The sequence below is a fragment of the Lepidochelys olivacea genome (genome assembly GCF_965140295.1).
Source record: "Lepidochelys olivacea isolate rLepOli2 genome assembly, chromosome: 1".
Lineage (NCBI taxonomy): Eukaryota > Metazoa > Chordata > Testudines > Cheloniidae > Lepidochelys > Lepidochelys olivacea.
The window spans coordinates 120,012,618-120,038,486 of record NC_140411.1 but is presented as its reverse complement, the minus strand read 5'-3'; the positions used below and the strand labels follow the sequence as shown (position 1 = coordinate 120,038,486).

General features: G+C 43.2%; 1 protein-coding gene across 5 annotated transcripts in view; it reads right to left on the bottom strand.

Moving 5' to 3' along the window:
- Positions 1-25,869, bottom strand: part of CHST10 (carbohydrate sulfotransferase 10) — a 32,561-nt gene that overhangs the window by 3,173 nt on the left and 3,519 nt on the right. For 3 of the 5 annotated variants that reach the window (XM_084614116.1, XM_084614114.1, XM_084614115.1), the window contains exons 2-5: positions 12,554-12,691; positions 7,837-7,934; positions 2,452-2,686; positions 304-409 (exon numbers count right to left, since the gene is read on the bottom strand). In XM_084614116.1, the coding sequence (XP_084470242.1) occupies positions 304-409; positions 2,452-2,686; positions 7,837-7,934; positions 12,554-12,653 (539 nt within the window). In that variant the 5' untranslated portion in view covers positions 12,654-12,691. Of the gene's footprint in view, positions 1-303; positions 410-2,451; positions 2,687-7,836; positions 7,935-12,553; positions 12,695-25,869 lie in introns of those variants that run through there. The other 2 variants (XM_084614113.1, XM_084614117.1) reach the window with 2 other exon arrangements.

Genomic DNA, 25,869 nt, shown 5'->3' with positions numbered 1-25,869 from the left:
CTTAGATTGTAAGTTTTTCTAAGAAAGGAATCTTCTTCTATCTTTTATTTAAAACACCCTGAGCACTTACCGTGTTATATAGGTAACAGATGAACCAGAGAAATCCTAAGCACATCTAAGCACAGCCTGGGTTTGATTCTCCACTCCATTTCATCAGTAATGTTGGTTTTACGCCTCTGAAGTCAACATGAGATGGTAACACCAACATCAACGGAATCAGCAGAGTTACACCAGTGGTAACACCTCCTAATTTTCCTCTTTGGTTCAGAAACCTATTTATCTCCTTGGGAAATCACATCTTACCGTTTTTGAATTTCAGAGTCACTGAAGGAGGATAAGCGTGGAAGTCCGTTCTTCTCATGGTCATGTACAATGTTCTCTGGAATCTCTTCTATGGAAGAAAATGCTCCTAGATAAAGAAGACAGACAGAAAAGGTTACCTTTAAAAGAGGTGGGGAAGGGTATTTGTGTCTCAGTGGTGTTTTTATTTATTTTTTCTCTCTTCTGTGGCATTAGTATCTATGGTTACTAGGTACAAAAGCTGTTAAATAAGGGAAGATTCAGACTGTAACACTAACGGCTGTTCAACACTCAAAAGAATACAGATTTGGAGATTTGTAACATAACTCCTGTCTAAACCAAACAAGCATTCAAGTTTCTTAATAATGCATGTTAAACAAGCATTATCTATCTGTCAGCCCTCCCCTCCCCTCCCTTCCCACAACTTTCCTCCCACATAACCCAGCTGAAAAGCTTAGCATTACAGGAGGGATTGGCTTTTTTGGTTTAGTTTCCAGCAAACAGGGAACACTGTAAAGCGTCTACTTGAACCATGTTAACTCAAAAACACTTCACTGTCAAGCTCCTGGCAAGCTTTCTTTGCTTGGGTCCTTTTTTAATTAAACGAAAAACTATGCTGAAAACTACCAAACTTCAGATCCTTCTGTGTTGCATAAGAGAATAAAATACATAACACATTTAGAATGGTGAGAGTCCAGGTGTTAGTTTATCAGTCTTTCTGTAGGCACGTGAAGGTGCAGGAAAGAGTAACAGCTAGTTTAGGACCCCAGTCCTGCAGTGACGTGCCAATATAGAGCGCCATGGAACTCAGTGGGATTCCATGTGGGCGGAAGGACAAGCGCAGTGTCATCAGACTAGCAAGTCTCCATGAAAGTCACCAGTGCCCATCTATACACAAGTGCTCCCACTGCTGGAGTCGCACTGGTGCCAGGAAACATGTTTCAGAAAAAAGCCTAGTGTCGATAAGGCTGCAGTGACTAATTCACACAGCTTGGAATCTTAATGTCCTCAGTCTTTCCTGTTTTATAATTAATGCTTTTTGTCCTCCCCTTTTCTTGTGTGAATTGAATGCTGGCAAAAGCCAGACTTGACAGCCTAGGACTTTCGGTCTTTGCTTACGTGTTGGTTGAGCAGTCACTCAGAAGAGCTATGTCGTTAACACTATCTAGATCTTCTGTTGTACGTTGTCAAGCCATGTGAGGCCTGTGTTGTATCCATCTACATTTTTTCTCAAAATGAACTCAGTGGCAATACCAAATAGGAGAGATGAGAGAATGCATCCTTGTTTGACATCAGTGATTACATTAAACCATTCACCCAAGTTTGCATTTACTTCTACTGTGCAAACTGCACCTTGAGATATAGCCTTGAAGAGGTTAATTATTTTTGTTCACAGACCATAACACTTCAGAGAGAGAGAGAGAGAGAGAGAGAACATGCACCTGTCAGAAATTTATTTTAACACAAATCACAACATTGTTCCTTTTCTCCTGTTTTAAGTCATTCTACAATTTATTTTCACTGACCAGGCTACAATTCTACACCCTTAAGTGTATGATTGATTCTTCATAACTCATGCCATGGCCCATTAATAATGTATATACAAAATCCCAGTGTTACAGATCTGCAGCAGCTGCCAAGCTGAAAATTGAGAACTGCTGTCAAGACAGAAATTCCAGCTTCATGCCACGGAAATCTTACAGTACTGCTGAAAAACTGAACTTTTTCTTATGGCTAGACACTTGAAATCACAACTGTTCCTTTTGTTGTTGGTTCAAGTCATAGGTTTTAAATTACCCTGGCTTAGGGGATTGTGATCCTTTATGATTCACTTGCTTAAAAATTCTACTCACAGGGTGTTCGGCCTGCAGTGAAAATAAATCCACCAAATAAATCCTCAATGGCTCAGATAAATCACTTTTAGGTAAGTTAAAAGATATTTATTCTAGCAGAAAGAAGGTAATTTTTAATTTTTCAGATGGAGACATTTAAAAAGGACTAAAAGGAACTGCAAGGAATGAATGAGTGGAATTAAGTATCTGTTTGTAAAGAAGAATGTTAAGAAATTAGTTTTAATGCTTCCCTCATTCTAGTGACTCAGCCCTTTCCCCCTCAAACAAAAACCTTACACTCATTAGAGTAAGTAGGTACCATTTAAAACAATCAAGACTTTTTTCCATTGAGTGTTGCCCACTTTTGGAGTCTGACAGAATAGGATCTTGTGCTTGTCACAAACAAATATTCGGTCCAAGACAAACTTGGAAACAGTAGTATGAGAGAGATTTCTCAACGCTGCATCTCTGCACACATTCCTGAGAAGCTCAATCCTTTTCACATGGACCAGGGGTTGGTGCATCGGATCTTCAGAAAAAACTCTTCCAGTCGGCTTATTAAAAAAAAAACAAAAACAAGCAAAAGTTTAACTTCTAGATCAAATTTTAGAGAGTAAGAGACCAACCAGTCAAATTCAGTATCATAGTAAAGTATATATTATGTTCCGCCCTTGTCTGTATAAAAAATACTGTTAAATTCACATCATCCCAGTTGGTTTATGTTGGCTTCCTCAGTGTTGCTACTACAGAGGCTGGTGATTTTCAATCATTATCTAGGAGGGTAAGAACCTTTCTATACAGCAATTTTTATCAAGTTTGGCCTTGTCTGTATAGAAAGGAACAAACCATGCTTTTACCAGAACTTAAAATTCCTTGTCTAAGTGCAGTGGCAAGTAGGAACTTTTCCAGGTGGTGGGAAGGCAGAGCTAAGCAATCAGTTTCAGCAGAAATGAAGTTTTCATTTGAAACATAAAAGATTTTTAGCCCTTATGGACAGGAAGATAACCTTCCAGATGCAAAGTGATGCTGTGCTGACTTCCCGTATCTGCACATGCATACAGCCCTAATGCATCCGTTTCTCCAAGCTGCAGCAAAGTAAGGTTGACCAAATTCTGCTCAGTTTCACAAGTGCTCTTCAGAGCCCAACGGGCAGCAATGAAGCAAACATTAATGGTCCTTTCACTCTGCAGTTGCTTGGGAAAGTTTTGCACAGAGGCAGGCCGTAGCACAATTCTGGATGAGGAGGAGGAACTACTTAATCAAATAGCAACCCAATAATCAGAAAGAGAAGCAAAGATGATAGAGGAGCAGTAATATCTCAAGAACACATCACGGTAAACAGCTCAAGCTCTGTTTAATGGAAATGGTCATTGTGATGTTGCACCCCACAATGCTTTATGAGAAGATGCTTATGAATGTACATATGACATAACTGGAATATGTTTTATGCTACATATGCCACGTAACAATCTTTGTAAAGGTTATGATCTACTGAATATATTCATCCTATTTGTATGCATGTGTCATTGTTGTATTCGAAGTTATGAATATTGGCTGTGTACTTGTTTGATTTTAAGTAGCCTTAGTAAGGCATTTGGTCAGCTTCTTTAGAAAGGAATGTGCAACTTAAGTGCCCAATCAAGAAACGCTTAACAGACAATGGATCTTGGAAAGCTCCAATCCACATAAGAAGTCTATCTGAGGACGTTCAAGGTAGCATGTGAACAATGGCTGCTACCTGTAAGGACATGTGACTTGCCCATGTGACTCCAAAACTCCATCTTGTAGCTGGGATTCTACACAGGGGGAGGGAGGGGTGTCCACCCACAAGAGAAAGTCTATTTAAACCCCTGGGAGACCCCTCCATTTTGTCTTCAGCTGGCTCAAGAGATGGCCTCTCCACCCCCAAAGGATACCTGAAAGAAACTGGAACAAAGGACAATAACCACGGGGGTGTGAGTGATTGCTGGACCCAGACTAGAAGGAGGCTAGTCCATAAAAGAGGCTTATTGGAACATCTCTGAGGGTGAGATTTTATCAGTATTCAGCTTCTTACTGTATTAGGTTTAGACTTGCGTGTTTTATTTTATTTTGCTTGGTAATTGACTTTGTTCTGTCTGCTATTACTTGGAACCACATAAATCCTACTTTTTGTATTTAATAAAATCACTTTTTACTTATTAATTAACCCAGAGTATATACTAATATCTGGGGGGGCAAACAGCTGTGCATCTCTCTCTATCAATGTTATAGATGGCAAACAATTTATGAGTTTACCCTGCATAAGCTTTATACAGGGTAAAACGGATTTATTTGGGGTTTGGACCCCATTGGGAGCTGGGCATCTGGGTGTTAGAGACAGGAACACTTCTTAGGCCACTTTCAGTTAAGCCTGCAGATTTTGGGGAACATGGTTCAGACATGGGTCTGGGTTTGCAGCCGGCTAGCATGTCTGGCTCAAACCAGGCAGGCTCAAACCTGAAGTCCCAAGCTGCCAGGGACAACAGACTTAGAAGTAGTCTCAGCACATCAGCTGGCAGTTCCCAAGGGGTTTTCTGTGATCCAACCTGTCACAGTCATGTCTACATTTATTTCATTCAGTGTTAGGTGTTGGCTTTCCAGAAAGCATACAGAGCATTCTGATTCTGTTAAAGTGAGACATTGGAATGCTTAGGGAAATTCCCTGAAAAAAGACCCACAGATTAACAGTTTAAAGTAAAGCAGCTTGGGTTTATGAGGCTGAAAGCTGCTACAGCCTTAAAGATCTTGCAGGGTAATAAAGCTTATGGCCTTTCTGCATTAGCCTCAGAACAAGGGTTACTCCATATAGAGACTTAAAGTCAGGCATGTGACAGACGATCTAAACTTAGATGATTTGATCCTCTGAAGGAGGGCGTCTGCACAAGCACCTTAAATCTTTCAGAGAGTGGGTGACATCTTAGTGAACAACCTACAGCTTACAGGGAAGGGGAAAGAAGAAACCTAAGGCTTGAAATACATTCTGGCCCCTTCTTCAGTGCTTCTTATGCTTTCCTTCTGCACTTCTGTTCTGCTACCCAACCTCCAGTTTTCCCCTGAGGGATACAACCTCCTCTCTCTGCTACCCCTCTCCATGACCCACTTCCCCACTGCACCTCCACGCTCCATGCTCTCCTTACCCCACACATCTCCACTGGGCCTCTTAAATCCACAGGAAGTGAACACCTTAGGAGGTCTACTGAAGGGAGTACTGGGGTTAGCAGGGACTTGGCAGGGGCAGGAGGAAGAGGATCAACAGCAGAAGGTGGCAACATTCACCCGCCCCTTGAATAGATGAATTAGGATCCTTCCATTTTAATTGCCTCCCACTTTCTGGTCTCAAGCAAGGATCTGGCAGAACTGTGGTGACCACCAATCTTAAAAAGGGAGCTCTTTAGGTATAAACAGCTTGCTGGATTAACTTCAATTCTGGTGGGGGAAAAATCTATTTTTTCTACTAACAGGCTTCCCCAGTAATTGGTTTACACGGTGAGGCCGGATTCTTCACGGAAAAGGGCTAGAAGCTTTCATTTAAAAATGGGGAGGAGGGATTAAAAGAAAAAAGAAAAAGTGTGCTGACACCTCCAGCAGTCATTTTAAGGGAGTCTAAGGCAATGAGCTATCTTGATACTGCTATTTAAAATAACCTTTGAAGTTAGTGTTCAATCAAGTAATATTTGGTCCTATGCACTAGATCTCAACTAGATGAGTCCAGCGAACTAAATTTTATATAGAGTGGTTAGATCATGAAGAAAAACACACATTTTCACAAACTAATTTTCACTCAAATTTTCCTCTCGTTTTTCCTCCCTTTTCATATTGCCTCTTGGTGCAAAGTAGTAAAAAGTTGGAAAGCTTTGTCAACTCTGCTAAACACCTCCATTTCTAGGCCATCAGGCACCATTTATTTCAAATGAGGGAGAAAAATTTACCTTTTCCCCAGGCCTGACTACCAGCTTTTGGATTTTAGTAGAGGGATGGGCCAAAATCTGATTTATAAGGAAAATTCAGTTACAACCTTAACTATGGTGTGGCTACCGACAGCCCCGATCCCCCATGTTATTGGTTCCAGCTGCATTCTGTCCTTATAGATTTCTTATTGTCACTGCCGATCTCAGCACAAATGTTAGAAACATATTGTGAAAGAAGAAAAGGAGTACTTGTGGCACCTGTTACTCTGAAACCTGTCATTGGGAAAGAAGAGACCCTACTTATTTTATTTTCTTGAATAAAGTCCGTTATTCACTTTGACCTCTCTATAACTCACTGTTACAAAGGTAAAGTTCAGAAGGATTTGATTAAGGGAGCTTGGAAACCCAAGCACTGTCATCCATGCATTCAAAATGTCAAAAGCTTCAAGCATGTGTCTGTGAAACATACGTAAGGAGGCTAATTAAAAGCCTTCTTGTTTTCCACCCCAATTCTCCATGGGAAAACAGTATCTTGCTTTCTACTGCTACTCCTCTCCAATCTCTCTTGGCCATAATGAAATCTGAAAAACCTAGCAGATTGCTTGTCTGACTATAAACATCACCTTTGCATGTATTCTGGATTAACAGCTCTCCTCAGCACTTCAAGCTGTCATAAAGTCATGGGGGAGATAGTACTGTATTCTGGCATTTCATTATTCTTTCCCTGATATGCAAGGGCAGATTTTATACACTTACAATATTGCCAGCCTTACATCAAAGTACTGTCCAAAACCCGGGGCTTTCTCAGTTTGAGCATTCTGGTAATGACTTCAATTTCAACCTCTACATGCAAAAAATCAGCCATAAAATGACTTGAGACAATGGGAAAAAGAGCTTCCCTCAGAACATCACCAAAACAGCCTCCCTCATCAATTCTTTATTCCATGACATGGGGTTATTGGCTTGTCTCTGTAAATTAGAGAGTAGCAGACTTGTTTTGCCTAATTTCCAGTCACTCAAAATTGCATGCTAGAAAGTTCAACTTGTAATGAAGTCTATTGGGTTCATGTTCTGCTTAGGTGAAACCTTAAGATGTGGAGCAGAGAGTACACGATACATGCAGAAGGGGAGTGCGGGGGGATACGGAATGGAACAGGCAGAGCAAAAGACAAAAACAGAGACTGCACAGAGGACTAAAGGAACCAAAAGTGGGGAGACACAGTCTAATTACAAAAATAAATATAGTGGGCTGGAACCGGGAGTAGTGGCTGGGCCTGAGTTGCCCTACCGGCTACTGGGAAAGTGGCACAGACTTGGCAGTGGATCAGAAGACTGCCTGAAACAGCTTGTCCAGTGGGACTTTGATACTGTGGAAGATGAGAACTAAATAGTGACTGGCCGGAAGGCTGAGACATGAAGAGGGAGCATCCTGACTCCAGAAAGAGACCACCGGGCAAGTCACAAAGAGGAAGTAACTTGAGCGGAGAGAGAGAAAGAGAGAAACCAGGGGCAAGCAACTTAAGAAGGGTATGTCAGACCAGTTCAGAACTAATTCCCAGGTGCAGCCACAAGGAGGCGCCCCAGCAGTGATTGAACCCCATGACAACTCCAAGAAGAACAGTATGATGTTCACCTAATTTATTCTAAATAAAAGGGCCAAGTACATATTTCTTGCCCAGCAATTCCTGATGCCCTAAAACAAGAGCTTTCTTTCATTAACTCCACATTTTCACACATTTTTCAGCGAACTGAACAGTTATCTCAAAAGCAGGCACCTGGAATTCTTCAGGCAAACATTTCTCCTCTGGCACTTGTATCTTTTCAACTTTTGTCATAGCTGTCAGCATTAATGGCTCTTGCTTGACACCATATACTAGATAAGAATGAGAGAGGAGAAAATTATAGAAAAATGGACAATTATTTCTGCATTACAGCCAACTACTGGTATCAATTCTTGAATCAACACACACGTTAGGGCTTGCTTCAAAATGGAAGGTTACTGAAACAAACATGGCACAATATGGCTCACTAATATTTTAGAGGATGTCCCCTTCTGGGATGTTGGTTGCTAAAGGCGTAATTCACCCCGGTATAATTTCAGTAGGATTACACCAGGGATTAATATTGTGCTATGTCTTTATTAGGCTTTTATTAACAGAAGAGCAGAGAAACATAAGAATTCATAAATCCAGCCTGTAAAAAAGATTCATCTAGTCATTTCACATATTGTTCGAGACATTAATGTATGATATTTAAATTATATTCAGTAGACAAATGAGCATAACTATATGGGTTTGACAGCAGGAGATTTTTACTTTCTGTAAGCTCAGCTAAGTATAGCCAAAAAGAAAATTAATCCATCAGTGTTTGCGCATCTTAGTATGCAGGTTTGTCCTGTTGTAAATGTCACCGTTCAGGGCAACCGCGCCTGTATTCCTCCTTATGGTTCATAAGGGCACCCATTCCAAGCTCCCAGCTCCTCAGCCATCACCTCTCTTGGGCTGACATCCACTTCTCTCTTCTTCCTGAACAGGGTTTTTCCAGGCTGCACAGTTCCCTGTCTACACCGTGATATTCCCAGCAAGCTAGACTGCCCAAAAGGCCAGTATCTGCACTTTGCTTTCTCTCCAGAGGCTAGAACCAGTGTATTATCTGTAGTTATAAGTTAACAACACAACTCTTTTTAAGCAAGCACATACTATTTTTAAGGTGAAAGCATTACATAGAAAACATATTAAAAATTAAAAAAAAAAAAAACCTACACACATGCTAAAAATCTTCTCAGAGGTCACCCTAACTTCAACAAGGTGTCAATCCTTCAGAACTCAGAAATGCTTTTTCCCCGTGGCAACAAATTTGTGACAGTCTCACATTCAGACTCAGAACCACCATAAGCATTTCAGTCTTTCCTTTATACAGCTTCGGATTTTGCTCTTGGCCTTATGTAAAAGGTGATCAGCTCACAATGGCCCACTCCTCAGGGTGTACCTTCAAAAAGCTTTTGCATAACCAAGGGTGGGGAATTTGCATTTACCTTCCCCTAGACCCTGTGTACTCAGAGGAATATTTGGTCCAGGGCAGAAGGGAAAAAATGCCATACTAATAAAATATGGAAAACAAATAATTGATTTAAAGAACAATTGCTAAACAAAATAAAGTAAAATAAACAAGCCCCTTGTCAACTGAGTACAATATTTTTGAGGATAATCCTCACTATGAGTATTAATCGTAAAGGGTTGGGTCATACTGGTCCCCCCCGCCGCAGTTTAGCACTCTATATTTTTTTTCTTCTGTGAAGGTAGTTACTTGTCTCCATATGTCCTAGTACAAAGAGAAGCACCCACCAGCACTTGTTGCTTCATTCATGTGCCTGTACTGCAAAGTGAAATTTAGAAGATCTTTTCACTTTAACTTTACTATTTGCACAGGGAGCAAAGTAGCAATCTGAAATTGGAGTAAAGAGGAAGTAATCAGATTTTGCCATTTCCCTTCACGGCAACAGCAAAATGAAATTTAGGGAAACCCCTCAATTTCCTGTCAATTCAACTCTGTTCATACATAGAACAAAGTAGCACAGGAGGGAGAGAGAAGGGGAAGTGAGCAGTTAGACAAACGGGGAAAAAAGGAAGACTGTTCCCTTGTGTTCCCCATCTGCTGGCTGTCTTCACCTGGTCTCTCGTCTTATACTGCAGTAGCCTTTACTCCAAAGACCTTACAGCCTTTTTGTTCTATGTTTGTCGTGCTATCGTGTCCTGATCCATGACTGGAGCTACTAGGCACAATCCACAGTACAAATGATAAATAAATGACAGTTGCAAAGATGCTTCTGGGACACACACACACGCCACACACGCAAAGCCTTCCCTCAAAAATAAAATTCTATTGTAGCTTTCAAACAAACAAAGATTCCCAACCCTCTGCCCTACGGCTTAAGATGTCTCCTACAATAATAATTAATCAAGACAGTATATGGCACTTCATTACATTACTCTCACATTTTTACAGATACATAAAAAATACTTGAAAGAGCAAGCCACCCGCAATTTAAGGACAATCATGAATCTTGGTGAGAATTTATTATTGCTGAAACTAGAACAGAAGTGTCTCAAATTGCAAGCTAAGCCATCTTCCCTGCCAAGTAGGTTTATTCTTCTTCAAATTAGTTCAGGAGTAGTAATAGGAAAATTAAGTAGTGGTAGTGAAAAAAAGTTACGTAACTTAAGCATACTGAGGTGCAGGAGGATAATCAATGCTTGCTAAAAGCTTGTATATCATAGCAGGAGGAGATTAAACAAAATGGAAACTACCACTTCTATAAAGACAAGGGGAAGGAAGTCAGTTATTTATTTTTGAGGATACACGCAGATAAGACAGAAAAATCAAAGAGAAGGCAAAGCAAATCATGTCTCACTGGAGACCAGATTAGAACCCAAAGAATCAGTTCATCTCTAAGGCCCCAATCCTGCAATGAGCTCCTGTAAGCAGGAGCCAAACTGCAAAGGTGAGCCAAACTTCTGAGCCAAACTGCCAAGGTGAAGCAGTCTGTCCAAGCACAAATCATTGCAGGACCCGGACCCAAGTTGCAAAAACATGAGTAAAAATAAGCCAGGGAGTTGCCTACTTAATCACAGGAGCAAATAAAGACCTAAAAAGCTATCCATCAAAAGCAATTTGGACAAAACATACACCTTATGAAAACTGGTTGAGTTAACTCAAACAAATAGTATTTTCTACCTTTAAATTGTCTCACAAGAGTTGACAGCATGTCATTTAGGAGGGTCAGAATATTTTTTTATAAGTAATCAGTAATTAGACAGTTTTTCTATCACTATTAAATATTTCTGGGTCAAAACAGTTCAGGGCCAAAATTACTCTCACTCTTCCCCCTCAGCCATCATTTTGATAAGTCATACACAAAACTAATGTTCATGATCCCTTTCCAGAAATCTTTAGCTAACAAACACTGTTCTTACAGCTGTCTACATTCTACACAATATCACTGGATGGCAGTTACTTAGCACAACAAATAAGGCTCTGATTCTGCAGAGGTATGTACATAATCTATGTGAATACTCCCAATAAAATCAATAGGGCTACTCGCAGTGTGTAAAGTTAACTATTCGCTTAAGGCTTTGCAGGATCAGAGCCTAAGGAATTACATTGTCTTTTGTTCCAGTAGCAATTCTGGGAGGAAAGGAATCAGCTTCGACCCAAAAAACTGGCAGGTACAAAAAAGAAAAGGGGTGAGTGGGTATTCCAACTAAAAAGTTAAAAATAAATAATTACATCTGAATTCTCTTGACATTTCCTGATGGAAAGCTGTGGCATGCAGCCTCATGTATAAGATGCTTATAGCAATACATTGTTATTGTGGAAATCAGTGGTCACTTTTATTTCATTTACTGCTTCAAGAATAAGCATAGTACAAAATAATAAAAGTTATCTAACTAAAGTCAGATCAGCTCATCTGCAGCCATAACAGAGCACAGAAATAGCCTGCAGTGCCAACAGCTACAAAGAGTTCACATCTGTAAGCCTTGCTGAATAAGACTGCAGACACTACCAAGCATGCCATTTAAGTGAACTTAACTGTGCCATTTATCCATTGACAAGTCATTGAAAAGAACTGAACTGATGACCTTACTCTTTAAGTGTCTTTAAAAGATACAAGAATAGAGGTATCTTCTAACATCTCACACTCACACTCTCTCTCAAAAACACTATCTGCATGTCATGTCAGTGCTTTCATCATACGCTCCCTGCAGGTCTGCTTGTTAACAGCAACATATCAGTATATAGAGAATGCGCCATGTTGTGTAGTGTCATCAAGTGGCTTTAAACTCCTTATCAGTCTAATACCATCTGGGCTACTTAGGCTAAGCAAAAGCTATAAGCTATTTGTCAATCAAGCAGCAGAGGATAAAATTGAAAGTAAGGAGCAAGGCAGGGGAGGTTAGGGTACGTGCACTGCTAATCAAACTTTATACAATGTCTCTTGAATGATGTAACTGGATGGCAAGTATTTAAAATGGTGCAGAAAATAAAGACTATGTAGTTACTATTTAGTTACTGTGAAATCTTCCTTCTCTCTAATAAGGAACGAAACAATTCAGGGGATTGTTCTGCACTGCTTCAAACACGCACCATTTGTTTACTGACTAAGATGTTGAATTTGAATTGGTTCAAGAACTTGTTTATTAAAAGGCAGACTTTCAAAATGTAACCCCCCCTCTGTTCCCAAATGTATGAATCTGCTAGCAATGCAATTTTTTCAGATCGTTATAAACAAGAATGTAAACTGTAGACGTATTAGCATTGTCACTTGCTAGCAATTTATAAAATGCACTGCTCCAATCTCTAATCCTCTAAAATACACAAAGAGATAACAATGTGTTGGGATCTCCTTTGGGCACAATGATTACACTGTCACTTTTGGACAGAACATTGTTCAAAACTCTGTATTATATCAAATTTAATTAAAGGTGAACTTACCATCTGGGTCTTTAAAAGTCAGTGTGATGAACTTGCTAGCAACCATGAACATGAATATCACCCAAAAGCATGCAGCTAACAGCAGCCACTGATGGTGCATGTTGTCAGATGTGAGCCATATAAAACTTTTGTATCTTCCTGCTTAAAAAAAAAAAGTAAAAATTACAACATACGAAATATATTTTCTTCTATTTTATAAAACCAGTACTTTGTACAGCCGACATTAAAATACACATATTATATTTTTGCCTGAAATCAAATACACCTCGAGGAGTAAACTTTATAACAATATCGCCTTTAATAAATATAATACTTCTACAGTTATGATACCATTTTATTACTGGTGTTCTAGTAACTGCTAGAGACTCTAGCCTGGCCAAGGCTGCCACCATGCTCGGGTGCTGTATGAAAGGGTAGTAAAAGAATATTCCTGCCCCAAAGACATGACTATTTTGGGCCCCCACCCTGCAATCAGATCCACAGGGCAAGCCCTTTTTCTCTTACAGAGCCCCATCAAAGGCAACAGGGCTTCAGGAAGGTTAAAAGTTTCACCTGGAAAGATTGCAGGATCAAGTTATTGGTTTAAAAGCAAAGCACAACAGGTGGTGAACCAAAGAGGAATGGTAGAGAGGATGGAGTAACAGTGGTAGGCTACTTAGGCATGCAGTTGGCAGATATGCTGGGGTAGGAAGGCTGCATGTCGGTTTTGTTTAGTTTTGATCAGCAGCTGACATCTTAGCAATTGACTTCCATGGGAGCAGCTAGGCCAATGTTGAGTGCTTTTGCAAATCCCACCCGTAAAGGTTAAGTCTATACAACTTTTTAAAATTCTAGTTCAATCTCCATTTACCTGCTAAGACCTGAGATCCCTCAGGTGTTGATGTTTCATTGCAAGAATGAAGCAGAAGCTGTATTCCTAACCCTGCTTTCAATATCAGTACTGCTTCAACTGGTGCTGGATAAACACAAGATACCCAAGGGCCTGAATTTGGGTATTTGCACTTCACCTCTAAGAGAACTCTTCTCCGTGAAGATAAATAGGATAATGAAACTTTGATAGCTCTTAACGAGGATCTAACATACAAATGTCAAACATTAATATTACTTCACAATAACGTAGTGAGGCTTAGCTAAATTATTAGCTCCCCCACCCCTTCAATGTATCATTTTTAATTTGGCTGTTGAAAGACAGTTTCCTTCATTATCATACTATGGGTATGTCTACACTACGGAATAAGGACGAATTTATAGAAGTCGGTTTTTTAGAAATCGGTTTTATATATTCGACTGTGTGTGTCCCCACAGAAAATGCTCTAAGTGCATTAAGTGCATTAACTCGGCAGAGCGCTTCCACAGTACCGAGGCTAGAGTCGACTTCCAGAGCGTTGCACTGTGGGTAGCTATCCCACAGTTCCCGCAGTCTCCGCTGCCCATTGGAATTCTGGGTTGAGATCCCAATGCCTGATGGGGCTAAAACATTGTCGCGGGTGGTTCTGGGTACATATCGTCAGGCCCCCATTCCCTCCCTCCCTCCCTCCGTGAAAGCAAGGGCAGACAATCGTTTCGCGCCTTTTTTCCTGAGTTACCTGTGCAGACGCCATACCACGGCAAGCATGGAGCCCGCTCAGGTAACCGTCACCCTATGACTCCTGGGTGCTGGCAGACGCGGTACGGCATTGCTACACAGTAGCAGCAACCCCTTGCCTTCTGGTAGCAGACAGTACAGTACGACTGGTAGCCGTCATCGTCATGTCCGAGGTGCTCCTGGCCACGTCGGCTGGGAGCGCCTGGACAGACATGGGCGCAGGGACTAAATTTGGAGTGACTTGACCAGGTCATTCTCTTTAGTCCTGCAGTCAGTCCTATTGAACCGTCTTATGGTGAGCGGGCAGGCGATACGGACTACTAGCAGTCGTACTGTACCATCTTCTGCCAGGCAGGCAGGATATGAGGATTGCTAGCAGTCGTACTGTACCATCTTCTGCCGAGCAGCCATGAGATGTGGATGGCATGCAGTCCTTCTGCACCGTCTGCTGCCAGCCAAAGATGTAAAAGATAGATGGAGTGGGTCAAAACAAGAAATAGACCAGATTTGTTTTGTACTCATTTGCCTCCCCCCCTCCCCTGTCTAGGGGACTCATTCCTCTAGGTCACACTGCAGTCACTCACAGAGAAGGTGCAGCGAGGTAAATCTAGCCATGTATCAATCAGAGGCCAGGCTAACCTCCTTGTTCCAATAAGAACGATAACTTAGGTGCACCATTTCTTATTGGAACCCTCCGTGAAGTCCTGCCTAAAATACTCCTTGATGTAAAGACACCCCCTTTGTTGATTTTAGCTCCCTGAAGCCAACCCTGTAAGCCGTGTCGTCAGTCGCCCCTCCCTCTGTCAGAGCAACGGCAGACAGTCATTCCGCGCCTTTTTTCTGTGCGGACGCCATACCAAGGCAAGCATGGAGGCCGCTCAGCTCATTTTGGCAATTAGGAGCACATTAAACACCACACGCATTATCCAGCAGTATATGCAGCACCGGAACATGGCAAAGCGATACCGGGCGAGGAGGCAACGTCAGCGCGGTCACGTGAGTGATCAGGACATGGACACAGATTTCTCTGAAAGCCTGGGCCCTGCCAATGCATGCATCATGGTGCTAATGGGGCAGGTTCATGCTGTGGAACGCCGATTCTGGGCTCGGGAAACAAGCACAGACTGGTGGGACCGCATAGTGTTGCAGGTCTGGGACGATTCCCAGTGGCTGCGAAACTTTCGCATGCGTAAGGGCACTTTCATGGAACTTTGTGACTTGCTTTTCCCTGCCCTGAGGCGCATGAATACCAAGATGAGAGCAGCCCTCACAGTTGAGAAGCGAGTGGCGATAGCCCTGTGGAAGCTTGCAACGCCAGACAGCGACCGGTCAGTTGGGAATCAATTTGGAGTGGGCAAATCTACTTTGGGGGCTGCTGTGATGCAAGTAGCCCACGCAATCAAAGATCTGCTGTTATCAAGGGTAGTGACCCTGGGAAATGTGCAGGTCATAATGGATGGCTTTGCTGCAATGGGATTCCCTAACTGTGGTGGGGCTATAGACGGAACCCATATCCCTATCTTGGCACCGGAACACCAAGCCGCCGAGTACATAAACCGCAAGGGGTACTTTTCGATAGTGCTGCAAGCTCTGGTGGATCACAAGGGACGTTTCACCAACATCAACGTGAGATGGGCGGGAAAGGTGCATGATGCTCGCATCTTCAGGAACTCTGGTCTGTTTCAAAAGCTGCAGGAAGGGACTTTCTTCCCAGACCAGAAAATAACTGTTGGGGATGTTGAAATGCCTATATGTATCCTTGGGGACCCAGCCTACCCCTTAATGCCATGGCTCATGAAGCCGTACACAGGCAGCCTGGACAGTAGAATCATAGAATCATAGAATATCAGGGTTGGAAGGGACCTCAGGAGGTCATCTAGTCCAACCCCCTGCTCAAAGCAGGATCAATCCCCAATTTTTGCCCCAGATCCCTAAATGGCACCCTCAAGGATTGAACTCACAACCCTGGGTTTAGCAGGCCAATGCTCAAACCACTGAGCTATCCCTCCCCACCAAAATTGAAACACAGCATTTAATGCTGGAAGGGACCCCCAGATCATAGAATATCAGGGTTAGAAGGGACCTCAGGAGATCATCTAAAGCAGGGCCAATCCTCAATTTTTACCCCAGATCCCTAAATGGCCCCCTCAAGGATTAGAACTTACAGCCCTGGGTTTAGCAGACCAGTGCTCAAACCACTGAGCTATCCCTAGTCAGGAGCTGTTCAACTACAGGCTGAGCAAGTGCAGAATGGTGGTAGAATGTGCATTTGGACGTTTAAAGGCGCGCTGGCGCAGTTTACTGACTCGCTTAGACCTCAGCGAAACCAATATTCCCACTGTTATTACTGCTTGCTGTGTGCTCCACAATATCTGTGAGAGTAAGGGGGAGACGTTTATGGCGGGGTGGGAGGTTGAGGCAAATCGCCTGGCTGCTGGTTATGCGCAGCCAGATACCAGGGCGGTTAGAAGAGCACAGGAGGGCGCGGTACGCATCAGAGAAGCTTTGAAAACCAGTTTCATGACTGGCCAGGCTACGGTGTGAAAGTTCTGTTTGTTTCTCCTTGATGAAACCCCCCGCCCCTTGGTTCACTCTACTTCCCTGTAAGCTAACCACCCGCCCCTCCTCCCTTCAATCACCGCTTGCAGAGGCAATAAAGTCATTGTTGCTTCACATTCATGCATTCTTTATTCATTCATCACACAAATAGGGGGATGACTACCAAGGTAGCCCAGGAGGGGTGGTGGAGGAGGGAAGGAAAATGCCACACAGCACTTTAAGCACAGCACTTTAAAAGTTTACAACTTTAAAATTTATTGAATGACAGCCTTCTTTTTTTGGGGCAATCCTCTGTGGTGGAGTGGCTGGTTGGCCGGAGGCCCCCGCACCGCGTTCTTGGGCGTCTGGGTGTGGAGGCTATGGAACTTGGGGAGGAGGGCGGTTGGTTACAGAGGGGCTGCAGTGGCAGTCTGTACTCCAGCTGCCTTTGCTGCAGCTCAACCATACACTGGAGCATACTGGTTTGGTCCTGCAGCAGCCTCAGCATTGAATCCTGCCTCCTCTCATCACACTGCCGCCACATTTGAGCTTCAGCCCTGTCTTCAGCCCGCCACTTACTCTCTTCAGCCCGCCACCTCTCCTCCCGGTCATTTTGTGCTTTCCTGCACTCTGACATTATTTGCCTCCACGCATTCGTCTGTACTCTGTCAGTGTGGGAGGACAGCATGAGCTCGGAGAACATTTCATTGCGAGTGCGTTTTTTTTTCTTTCTAAGCTTCACTAGCCTCTGGGAAGGAGAAGATCCTGTGATCATTGAAACACATGCAGCTGTTGGAGAAAAAAAAAAGGGACAGCGGTATTTAAAAAGACATTTTATAAAACAGTGGCTACACTCTTTCAGGGTAAACCTTGCTGTTAACATTACATACATAGCACATGTGCTTTCGTTACAAGGTCACATTTTGCCTCCTCCCACCACGTGACTACCCCCTCAACCTTCCCCCCTCCCTGTGGCTAACAGCGGGGAACATTTCTGTTTAGCCACAGGCAAACAGCCCAGCAGGAATGGGCTCCTCTGAGTGTCCCCTGAAGAAAAGCACTCTATTTCAACCAGGTGACCATGAATTATATCTCACTCTCCTGAGGATAACACAGAGAGATAAAGAATGGATGTTGTTTGAATGCGAGCAAACATACACTGCAATGCTTTGTTCTACAATGATTCCCGAGTACGTGTTACTGGCCTGGAGTGGTAAAGTGTCCTACCATGAAGGACGCAATAAGGCTGCCCTCCCCAGAAACCTTTTGCAAAGGCTTTAGGACTACATCTAGGAGAACCGCAAATGCCAGGGCAAAGTAATCCTTTCACATGCTTGCTTTTAAGGATATATATTGCTCCATGTATAGTATTTTAAAAGGTACACTCACCAGAGGTCCCTTCTGCGCCTGCTGGGTCCAGGAGGCAGCCTTGGGTGGGTTCGGGGGGTACTGGCTCCAGGTCCAGGGTGAGAAACAGTTCCTGGCTGTCGGGAAAACCGGTTTCTCCGCTTGCTTGCTGTGAGCTATCTACAACCTCCTCCTCATCATCATCTTCTTCGTCTCCAAAACCTGCTTCCGTATTGCCTCCATCTCCATTGAAGGAGTCAAACAACACGGCTGGGGTAGTGGTGGCTGAACCCCCTAAAATGGCATGCAGCTCATCATAGAAGCGGCATGTTTGGGGCTCTGACCCGGAGCGGCTGTTCGCCTCTCTGGTTTTCTGGTAGGCTTGCCTCAGCTCCTTCAGTTTCACGCGGCACTGCTTCAGGTCCCTGTTATGGCCTCTGTCCTTCATGCCCTGGGAGATTTTCACAAAGGTTTTGGCATTTCAAAAACTGGAACGGAGTTCTGATAGCACGGACTCCTCTCCCCAAACAGCGATCAGATCCCGTACCTCCCGTTCGGTCCATGCTGGAGCTCTTTTGCGATTCTGGGACTCCATCATGGTCACCTGCAGCTTGCCACGCTGGCCAAACAGGAAATGAGATTCAAAAGTTCGCGGTTCTTTTCCTGTCTACCTGGCCAGTGCATCTGAGTTGAGAGTGCAGTCCAGAGCAGTCATAATGGAGCACTCTGGAATAGCTCCCGGAGGCCAATACCATCGAATTGTGTCCACAGTACCCCAAATTCAAGCCGGCAACGTCGATTTAAGCGCTAATCCACTTGTCAGGGGTGGAGTAAGGAAATCGATTTTAAGAGCCCTTTAAGTCGAAATAAAGGGCTTCATTGTGTGGACCGGTGCAGGTTTACATCGATTTAACGCTGCTAAATTCGACCTAAAGTCCTAGTGTAGACCAGGGCTTTAAGAGTTTTCTTCTTAAAAACCATGCTCAGTCGCATTCAAGTCAACTATCCTTTGGATTTTTATAGACACTGTAGAATATTCAACTCCACTACCGTCACAGGAGGACAAATACCTTGTCTTCCATTTCTAGGTCAATTCCGATCTCCTAAGCACAACATTTCTGAATCAGGCTTTACTCCATTATCGAAAACTGGAGTCCAGAAAGGGCAAGTACTATGATTGGAATTCTAGAGCAAGTTCCCACTGATTTCTTTCCAGACTCAAATCAGCAATACTTCAAAATAGGTTTCATTCTAGCACAATGTGTTACAGCCCTTTCCCTAAGATTCGTGCTAGAGTCTCAAGTCTCAGAGGTGACCTTTTCCAGTTTATCACTACACCCACGACAGCGAAATCTTCTAGCAATTGAGCCAAAACTTTTACTCTTGTTTACAGACATCCTAGTACTTCCACCAGCACTTGAAAAATTTATTAGACTCTTACTGATCAGAAGTAGATACAAAATATGAGCCAGGAGGCCCTTCACCAATTTAGCACCATTTTTTGGAATTCTTACTCATGTTTAATGGTACCTCATTCCTTGAGTAGCTCTTCAGAAAATAACAGGATTACTCAGAGTAAGGTCTACTAAACACAAATAAGGGAGGCAGAATTCATCCTTTAATATTCATAACATATCTGCTAGGAAGACAAGTTTTGTTATTGTGATGAATATGTGGGTGCTCAGTAAGGATTATTAACCTGTATCCCCAAATGTGATTTATGTATTCGATTTCTAAGATGGTGTGTTAGACTATTAGAGAGGAGCAGACAGTTTCAATGTACTGTACTCAGATCTGCAGGGTAGTAGCAGTTGGTATATATAGGAAACCACAGCCAGATCCTGTCTAAGGGTGGAAGAATGATTCCACCCCAAGATAGGAAAACACAAGAGGCCTATCACCTGAGGGGGTGCACTCAGAGACTAGAAAGGGGACAGAGATACAGCCAGCCCCGTAGCCATGACTATTATCATTCTCATTTTACACATGGAGAAGCTGTGGCAGAGAAGTTATGCGATTTTTATCTAATCTTTTGGTAGTCACATTATCTACTTTCTGCAACCACAGATGTATATTGATCATATAGCTTTCACACAGGATTCACCGTAACTTATATATTAACAGTGGGCCCTGGAGTTTGCTGCCAGGCAGCTAACCAAGCTCCCTCAATATTAACCAGCTCTTTAACTATCTCAGGAACCACGACTACTCAGGATTCTAAATAAAAGTAACTGATTTCAAAAGTAAACCCTGTTTAGAGATTATGCTCATTCAAAATAATGCCCCTTAAGAACTTACAAAAAGCAACACCTTACATTTTCCTTCTCTCTAAATCCTTCTAGGGGGATGCTCTACTGCACTCCAAACCAGGGTTCCTGAATATCAAGATATTTCCAATCTCTCCTCTTCATCTTTGTTTTCCATCATGCTGCTAGTTCATTCATATATTTACCTGCTTCCTCCATCTCTTTAATTTTGTTTGTTTCTGAAGTGCTTCTTTTATTTAGAGATATTTTTCCTTTTTAAGCTCTTCTGCTTCCTTCTGCATTTAGTTTTAATCCCGTTATTTTTTTCTTATCTGTAGTTTTAAGTTTCTTCTGAGTCTTCTCTTTCTTGAGCACATAGGGACTTTTCAGCCTCTTCCCTGTCTCTCACTTCAATACCACCAATTTGTACTGTAGGGTGGTGAAATCAGAAAAGCTTCCTCACCATCTCTTTGGTTGCCTCCTGCTCCCTGTGCTCAACTATCTGCCCTAACTTCCAAGGAACCCTAAAGCCAGCCAGCTATAATATTCTGTCACCAGTTCTAAAAGTACTTATCACATTTTTGCTCTTTAATACATTTATTAAAGAGGGTGCAACAGGGGAGGCCTCCCGATTCATACTGAGAAAGTAGGACAATTGGCTTGTTATCTTAGATGCCTGTACATGAACGTAAGAAGCCTGGGAAACAAACAGGAAGAATTGGAAGTCCTGGCACAGTCAAGGAACTATGATGTGACTGGAATAACAGAGACTTGGTGGGGTAACTCACATGACTGGAGCACTGTCATGGATGGGCATAAACTGTTCAGGAAGGACAGGAGTGGGAGAAAAGGTGGAGGAGGTGCACTGTATGTAAGAGAGCAGTATGATTGCTCAGAGCTCTAGTATGAAACTAGAGAAAAGCCTGTTGAGAGTCTTTGGGTTAAGTTTAGAGGCAAGAACAACAAAGGTTATGTCAAGGTGAGAGTTTGCTATAGACCACCAGACCAGGAGGATGAGGTAGATGAGGCTTTCTTTGGATAACAGAAGTTTCCAGATCGCAGGCCCTGGTTCTTATGGGGGACTTCAATCACCCTGACATCTGCTGGGAGAGCAATACAGAAGTACACAGACAATCTAGGAAGTTTTTGGAGAGTGTTGGGAACAACTTCCTGGTGCAAGTGCTGGAGGAACCAACTAGGGGTTGGTCACAAACAGGGAAGAATTGGTAGGAGAAGTAGAAGTGGGTGGCAACCTGGACAGCAGTGACCATGAGATGGTCGAGTTCAGGATCCTGACAAAAGGAAGAAAGGAGAGCAGCAGAATACAGATCCTGGACTTCAGAAAAGCAGACTTTGACTCCCTCAGGAAACTGATGGGAAAGGAGTCCAGGAGAGCTTGCTGTATGCATGCACCGCTTACAGGCTGGGGACCGACTGGCTAAGCGGCAGTTCTGCAGAAAAGGACCTGGGGATTACAGTGGACGAGAAGCTGGATATAAGTCAACGGTGTGCCCTTGTTGCCAAGAAAGGCTAACGGCATATTGGGCTTCATTAGGAGGAACATTGCCAGCAGATCGAGGGAAGTGATTATTCCCCTCTATTCGGCACTGGTGAGGCCAAATCTGGAGTATTGTGTCCAGTTTTGGTCCCCCCCACTACAGAAGGGATGTGGACAAATTGGAGAGTGAAGGGCCAAAATCCATTTGTAAGATCTTAACTACAGTTTCTGCTAAGAACTTTTCATATAGGCCCGGATGAGGACTAGCTAACAAAGAACAATACATGGCTAAGAGAAAGCTGAGGTAAACACATAACTTTGTGTGTTTCTAGTCAGTGAGCAGAGTCAGCATAACTCCGAATGTAACTGGCCATCTTTAGCGTGACTTATAGACACATGAAGCACTGAGAAAGGCCTCACGGTTACTTCTTAATGCAGGAAGGAGATAGTGGTATAATACCCCTCAGATCCCAGACAGAGTTCGGGTAGAGGCCTAATATGATCAACATGAGTTATGACACCCTCCTCTCACAGATGTATGCCAATCCTAGCCCACAGAAATGCAAGGGTAAACTTATAAACGATTGTTATTCTTAAGTACTAATTACTGCTTTTTTGCTTTAAATCTCCAGTAATGTACCTGTTGGTCAACTGGGAGAGCTGCTACCTCACTCCCCTGGACCCCAAAATTAGGATTTAACCTATATACTTTAATAGACATAGTTTGGGGGTAATTACCTGTGTGTCAGTAATATGTTAATTTGGTCCTTGGGCAGAACCATTATGTAATCTTTTAGACCATTGGCTTATTGTGCTTATCTTGTCTTGCTGCTGGAACCTATCCAGGGGTTTGGGAATACCCATCCCCGTCGTGTCTCTCCGTCCAATGAGCACCATATATAATCTATTGTAACTAATTGTTTTGCAGCGTCTCTGAGCCCAATAAGCAAAGTGACACTCCGCCAGCAATGTGCATAATAAACTCCTGTGCTTGACTCTACACGGTGTGGATTATTGTTCCTTCAGAGAGAGTCCTGCTGAATTGGAATTAATTTGCAAACTGGATACAATTAACTTAGGCTTGAATAAAGACTGGGAGTGGATGGGTCATTACACAAAGTAAAACTATTTCCCCATGTTTATTCCCCACCCCACACCGTTCCTCAGACATTCTTGTCAGCTGCTGGAAATGGCCCACCTTGATTATCACTACAAAAGATCCCCTCTCACCCCCCTGCTCTCCTGCTGGTAATAGCTCACCTTAAGTGATCACTCTCGTTACAGTGTGTATGGTAACACCCATTGTTTCATGTTCTCTATGCATATAAATCTCCCCACTGTATTTTCCACTGAATGCATCCGATGAAGTGAGCTGTAGCTCACGAAAGCTTATGTTCAAATAAATTTGTTAGTCTCTAAGGTGCCACAAGTACTCCTTTTCTTTTTGCGAATACAGACTAACATGGCTGCTACTCTGAAACCTGAAAATTATTAGGGGGCTGGGGCACATGACTTATGAGGAGAGGCTGAGTGAACTGATCTTATTTAGTCTGCAGAAGAGAAGAGTGAGGGGGGATTTGATAGCAGCCTTCAACTACCCGAAGGGGGGTTCCAAAGAGGATGGAGGTACGCTGTTCTCAGTGGTGGCAGATGACAGAACAAGGAGCAATGGTCTCAAGTTGCACTAGGTCTACGTTGGCTATTACGAAAAACTATTTCACTAGGAGGGTGGAGAAGCACTGGAATGGGTTACCTAGGGAGGTGGTGGAATCTTGTACATCACAGCAGGCAAAAGTGTGTCTGCTGCATGTAGCCGACATGATCAGTTGAGCAGTTACACTTAACAATGGACAGTTGCTAGGTGTGCTCGCCAAGCCAGGCAACCAGGAAAAGGAATTTCAAAAATTTGTGGGACTTTAAAGGGGAGGGGCAGCTTTCTATCTGCCTGACCAGAGAAATTCACAACAGTGACCAGAGCCATCAGTGTGGGGCATTGTGGGACAGGTGCTGGAGTCCAGTAACAGTTTACGTAAGCATAGGGTGACCAGACAGCAACTGGGATGAGACGGAGGGTAATAGGTGCTTATATAAGTTAAAGCCCCAAATATCAGGACTGTCCCTATAAAATCAGGACATCTGGTCACCCTACTTAAGTAGCACAGTGTCTACACTCTGACTGCATTGATCTAACTACATCAACTGTGACTCTACACTGCTCGGGGAGGTGGTGTTATTAAATCAGTGTAGTGGGGTGCTTACACTGGCAGAAGCCAAATTTAACTGAAGATGTGTCCACAGTTAGGTCAATATAAGCTGCCTTGTGTCGACCTAACCATGTAGTGTAAATTAGGCCTATATTTTTTCCATTCTTAGAACGTTTATTGAGGGGGCCCACAATATCCACCGACACTCAGGCAAACACCTATTTAATAATGGGCAGAGGTTGCAAAAGTTGTTTGCAGGGTCCCTTTGACCTCTTATGCTTCTGACATAAGGCACAACTCGCACAGTATCTATTACTGTCTCAAACAGCTGAGGCCAATAGAAAGGCATTTTGGGACGTATAAGTAGGGGCATTGCCAGCAGATCGAGGGACGTGATCGTTCCCCTCTATTCGACATTGGTGAGGCCTCATCTGGAGTACTGTGTCCAGTTTTGGGCCCCACGCTATAAGAAGGATGTGGAAAAATTGGAAAGAGTCCAGCGGAGGGCAACAAAAATGATTAGGGGACTGGAACGCATGACTTATGAGGAGAGGCTGAGGGAACTGGGGATGTTCAGTCTTCAGAAGAGAAGAATGAGAGGGGATTTGATAGCTGCTTTCAACTACCTGAAAGGGGGTTCCAAAGAGGATGGCTCTAGACTGTTCTCAGTGGTAGCAGATGACAGAACAAGGAGTAATGGTCTCAAGCTGTAGTGGGGGAGATTTAGGTTGGATATTAGGAAAAACTTTTTTACTAGGAGGGTGGTGAAACACTGGAATGTGTTACCTAGGGAGGTGGTGGAATCTCCTTCCCTAGAAGTTTTTAAGGTCAGGCTTGACAAAGCCCTGGCTGGGATGATTTAGTCGGGGATCAGTCCTGCTTTGAGCAGGGGGTTGGACTAGATGACCTCCTGAGGTCCCTTCCAACCCTGATATTTTATGATTCTATGATTCCCAAGACAGAGCCCTAACATTATTCACTGTGCTATGCACTTCCTCTGCTGTTCCCTCTGGGGCCACTGTAGTAGCATTGGGGGTGCAGGTCATGGGATGACCTTAAGTTTGGGACAATTTGGCTTTATATGGCCAGGAGATCCGCAGTGATGGCAGACTACCTGCCCTCCCTTAGGGCAAGGGCTTTTAGAACCTGGGGTCCCTTGAGGTGTTTTTTTTAATCAAAAGTTGAGATTAGGTTTCTTCCTAGACCCCTTTTTTCTCTTAAACTGGTTAACAGAGAGATTACCCTTCCCCTGAGGTTTGCACCCCCGATGAACCCTTGACTCAATATATTCATCAGCAATTTCTCCTGTCTCCAAAATAGTGGAAGGTTTTTCCACCACACAGATGGTTGCTTTTGTTTCATCAGTCACCATTCACAATAGTTCTTGCACCATCAGAACAAACTGTTTTTCATAGTTACCTTTAGGCTCATATTCAACATGTGTGATATTGTCAGACATTTTAAGATTTCTACACTTCAATCAATAGGACTCAGGGGTAATCTTAAACCTTTTCAAAATATTCTCTTTAAATCTCTTATACACCTTTAGCACCATCTTGCTCCATATCATTAAAAACTTGTCTTGCCTTCCCAGGTAATCTGGTCAAAAGGACTGGCATCCACTTATCCTCTGGAATCTTGTGGATCCCAGTCTGTCAAAGGTGGACAGGAATTCCTCAATAGTCAGTCTCTTGAGTGGGCTTTCTCCCCTGCAGTAATGCTTTGGGTGGGGTACTCACTGGCTGAGGCTGCTGCTTTTTGCTGCTCCAGTACTTTGAGCTGCAAGGTGTGGGCTTCCATCTGTGTCTGGTGTGCTCTCTCCTTAGCTTGTAGTTGTTTCATGCATCTGCAGTGAGCTTCCTTCCCAATTTCAGCATTGGTTTTGCATCTTTCATAGG